This window comes from Plectropomus leopardus, unplaced genomic scaffold (genome assembly GCF_008729295.1).
Source record: "Plectropomus leopardus isolate mb unplaced genomic scaffold, YSFRI_Pleo_2.0 unplaced_scaffold24942, whole genome shotgun sequence".
NCBI lineage: Eukaryota > Metazoa > Chordata > Actinopteri > Perciformes > Serranidae > Plectropomus > Plectropomus leopardus.
Window position 1 is genome coordinate 1 of NW_024627093.1, and position 4,300 is coordinate 4,300.

Here is a 4,300-nt window from a genome sequence, read left to right on the forward strand (position 1 = left end):
GTTGATCCAGCTGTCCAAGGGTTTAACTCAATACACAGTTAATAAATGTAAATTATAGGGATTCATTATGGTAAAATTCACTTACCTATCCATTCCATACAGATAGGCTACAGCAATCATCTCGCAGAAGGCGATAATGAGTAGAGGGATGGAGCCTGCGAAGCTGTCAAAGAGTGCTAACCAGTAATCACCAGACCGCAGTGCAAAGATGAGCGCAATCAGGAAGGAAAAGAGGCATACGATTCCTACAATTCAAAACACAAAGTAACTTAAAGTTCATCACCCTTATTCCACTGTATTGTCAGCACACATGGTACCGTAAGACCAGTTACCTGTGACCACCTCTTTAGGACATTTCTTAGGAAAGATATTTAGGTCCTGCAGAGGAACCACAACTCCCTCTATAGCTCCAAACATGGTGGAGAGCCCGAGACAGAGGAGCATGATGAAAAAGAGAATGGACCAGAGGGGAGAAATGGGCATCTTTGTGATGGCCTCTGTGAACACAATAAAGGCCAGACCCGTTCCCTCCACTCCCTGGAAAACAAATGCATTATCGCCATTAATGCTCAATGGACTTATTTTACTGAAAAAGGTGTAAAATCATCTTGATGCCTCCAAAAATATCATACATCACTGAGAAAAGACCTCAGGCTGCAGGAGCTGAGGTCCAGCCCCTGAATTATCTCTAATCCTGAGACTGTGCTGTTGAGCTTTTGCAGCATTTCATCATAGTTGCTCTCTGTGATGGTCCCCTCAGCTAGATCAAATGCATTCAGCAGCATCACAATGTTTCTGAAAAAGGAGATTTAGAATCAGCAAAAAAAATGTGCACTACTTTTGCCTTAGTTAACTCAAATAAATCGATGTAATGTTGCATGCACATACTCATTAACGCAGGCATCGAACTGCTCTGTTGCCCGGAAGCCAATGATGGAGTAGATGACAGTGGCAGCAAAGATAGAAGTTAAGCCATTAATGATGGAGATGATAACAGCATCTTGCTCACAGTTATTGCTAGAAAAAAGTGAAAAGGTGTACAGTTTTATTCCACATTTTTGCAAAGTAAAGCATCTTAATTGTTAAAAAAATGCAATATATTTGGATATTGCCCCTTTGAACCTGAGCAAAGTAGAGTTATTTCTCACAAAAACATGGAAAAAAGGCAATGAGTGCCTTAACAAGAAATGACCCCAAATCTGCAGGAAATTAGTAAAAATCTACAAGAAAATAATCTGAAATAAGCACAAAAAATAAAGAAGAAAATTATTTTAACATAAATACAATAATTATACATGTAGTTTTCTTGATATTTTTCCCTAGGTATTTGATCATTTTCGAAAGATTCTCTCTCTCTTTCTCTTTTTTAAAGCTAATTTTCAGGTCATTTTCTTGTCACGTTTCACATTTTGTTGTAGTAATTTGCGGGACATTTCATGCCAAGTTGCCATTTGCTTTTTTTTTTACCATGTTTTTGAAAGAAATTGAACCAAAAATTTAAATTTTAGTGAAAGGCATGTGAGTGTGGCATTTTTGATTCAGATTTCAAAAGGTTAGATATTATATGAAATATGTACCTCATGGCACTTAATTCTTTATCTCAGCTGAAAAGATTAAATGCCATGCAGACTTAACATGTACTTACTGAACAGGGTTGTAGCTGGAGAATGCGATGAGACCTCCAAAAGCTAGGGAGAAGGAATAAAACACTTGGGCTCCTGCATCCAACCATGTCGATGGATTCATCAACTCATCCACCTAGAAATCAATATCATCATCAGCAGAGTGTTGCATCATACATGGTAATGGCAGAAATAAAGTTATTTTAATGATAACTACACTAACATGTGGTGTGAAGAGGAACTTGATTCCCTCTACAGACCCTTTCAGAGTCAGTCCTCGGATGAGGAAGATGGTGAGGACCAAATATGGTAAAGTGGAGGTGATGTACACAGCCTGAGAAAAAGGAAAGACAAATCTTAAAGACGCAATTTCTATATATTAAAAACACATATGTAAGATAGTTGACCAACTTGTATGGTTTCTGTAAGAAACATTATGTGCAACATCAACATATAGACAGTGCGATAAAAGGATTTATTTTATCTGATTGTTGAGTACAGAGCAGGATGTCTTCAGCAGCTAAAATTTCGCCTAGCTTAGCCACCCTGTTCTCTTTCCGAAGTTGTGAAATACTGCCACTTTGTCAGTAATTTCGGTGTAAGACACAGACGCCAAAAGCCACCTCTTGCAGCATGATATGCCTCTGAGCAGTGTCAGTTTGTAATAGGGGCTCCTTTTGTGATGTTATAATACACCACTGGTCAGCCAGATGGTGACTAGCGTGGCAGCATGATACTCGGACAGGCAGAATCAGTTGACCGATGGAACCTGTCACAGCCATATGATACGCTGCTCGATAGTGTCAGGTTGATTCACTGCTGGTTACAACATAAGGAGCTGAAAGAAAGGATGGTGGATGGGTCCAACAAACCCTGGACTTTCAACTGGAAGATACGTGCTTTTGTTGCCTTGACATAACCATCCGCTGTAGTTTATTTCCCGGCATTAGTTGCAGTATCCCGGAATATTAACAGCAGAAGCAGGAGGATGCCTTGAGTGTAACATGAAGACGTGAAAGTCCATTCCCAAAGCAGCGATTTGTAACGACTTGGGAGGAGAACGTGATGACTAAGCACAGGAAGCTGAGGGACAAGGCTAACCTGGCTGGTGGAAAAAAAACCTACCAAGTCTTCCAAGGGTCACTTATTAACACAGAGAATTGTGTAATCCACTTCCCAACAGAAGCTTTTTTTTACTGGGTCACTTTCACAACTTATTGGCAAACGGCTGGGGACAGTGACTGTTGCCAGGATGGTATCATTGTGCCTGGACAAAATAAGTGATTGTGCATATCCTGTAAAATGCACTGTATTACAGTATCAACTTTGAAAACTATAATATTGGTTCAGATATATGGTATATATAGGCCCGAATAGTCTATGTTGCGTCCTTCTGCCCCTTAATGCCATAGAGGTCATACCTTGCCTGTGGTCTCAATGCCTCGAATGCAGCAGATATAGAGCACAATCCAAGCTGCAACCAAACACAGCACCATCTGCCACTGCAGACCTCCACTCGCTTCAATATTCTCTGAGGTGTTCAGTGTTTCTCTGTACCAAAAGTAGTCCACTGGAGAGCTGCGTTTGCATTCTGACACTAGATCTGTAAGAACAGAAAGGGATAAAAACAAATTATATGTACTGATCATAAAACATTAGACTGAAATTGAAGATATTTTACCAGAATGGTGACTTGCCTGTACGATTATCATTGAGAGGGCATTGGCTCCATGGCAGTGGGCTCTGGAAAGATTGGAAGAGGTACCACATCACCCAGGCGATGATGGTGTTGTAGTACATGCCCACTAAGAATGACACAGTCATGGATGCAATACCTGCGACAGAAGAAAAAAAGCAACAGTGTTACATTTTTCACCACAGAAATTTCTCATGAATGTCCCATGTTTTTAGCTACCAGAGAGTAATACTGTATGTAATAGTGGACTTCCACATTGGTGCAAAGCATCAAAATGTTCTCACTCACAGTTTGTACATAGAGGCCTACCTACGAACAGGAATGCATCACAATTCGGGAGGTGGTGTATTCAACATTTTAATTCAAGACCAAAAAGACAGATTTCAAGCAAGATCAAAATCACTCATTCATGCACTCACCAACTCCAGCCAAGTAGGGGTTAATTGCAGCCCAAACCCCTACACTGCCCTTTCTAAGGCGTTGACCGATGGCAAACTCCAGGTACAATAGTGGTATCCCTTCCAGGACGAGCAGGATAATAAAAGGAATCATAAAAGCACCTGGGAATACACAAAGGTAAGCTCAGATAACAGGAAGGATATGTGGGTGTTACCATAAAAACAAACCACATATTTACTGTGTGAATGTTGCAACATTGGATACATTTTACAACACCGCAATACATTTAACAGTATATATATTCTGTCACAGAACCTCAGTCCCTCAATGCACAATGAAGTTATACACTAATATTTAGGCTGCAGTCATGTCACTTGAATGTACAAATAGTTATGAGACAATAAAGACAAAAGAAAAAACAAGACAGAAAATGAATTTTACAGATCTTTAGTGATAAATCACCCAAAAATATTATGTACAAGCTTTTGCTGCTCCTAAGTGTTGGGGAGCAGAAAGTAAAAAATAAACATTATAATAACTATTATTGTTCAAAAACTGGATACACTTTTCAAAAAAAAAAAAA

The 4,300-nt window shown here is 39.6% G+C and overlaps 1 protein-coding gene across 1 annotated transcript; it reads right to left on the bottom strand.

Moving 5' to 3' along the window:
- Window positions 1-81: 81 nt before the first annotated feature.
- LOC121966531 (sodium-dependent neutral amino acid transporter B(0)AT1-like) lies at window positions 82-3,891 on the bottom strand. The gene is made up of 9 exons (XM_042516610.1): window positions 3,738-3,891; window positions 3,320-3,457; window positions 3,044-3,225; window positions 1,846-1,956; window positions 1,646-1,758; window positions 889-1,017; window positions 633-795; window positions 333-537; window positions 82-245 (listed from the first exon to the last, which is right to left on the bottom strand). Exons 1-9 carry the CDS (start codon window positions 3,868-3,870, stop codon window positions 82-84), a joined length of 1,338 nt encoding a protein of 445 aa, XP_042372544.1. The 5' UTR covers window positions 3,871-3,891.
- Window positions 3,892-4,300: the final 409 nt, after the last annotated feature.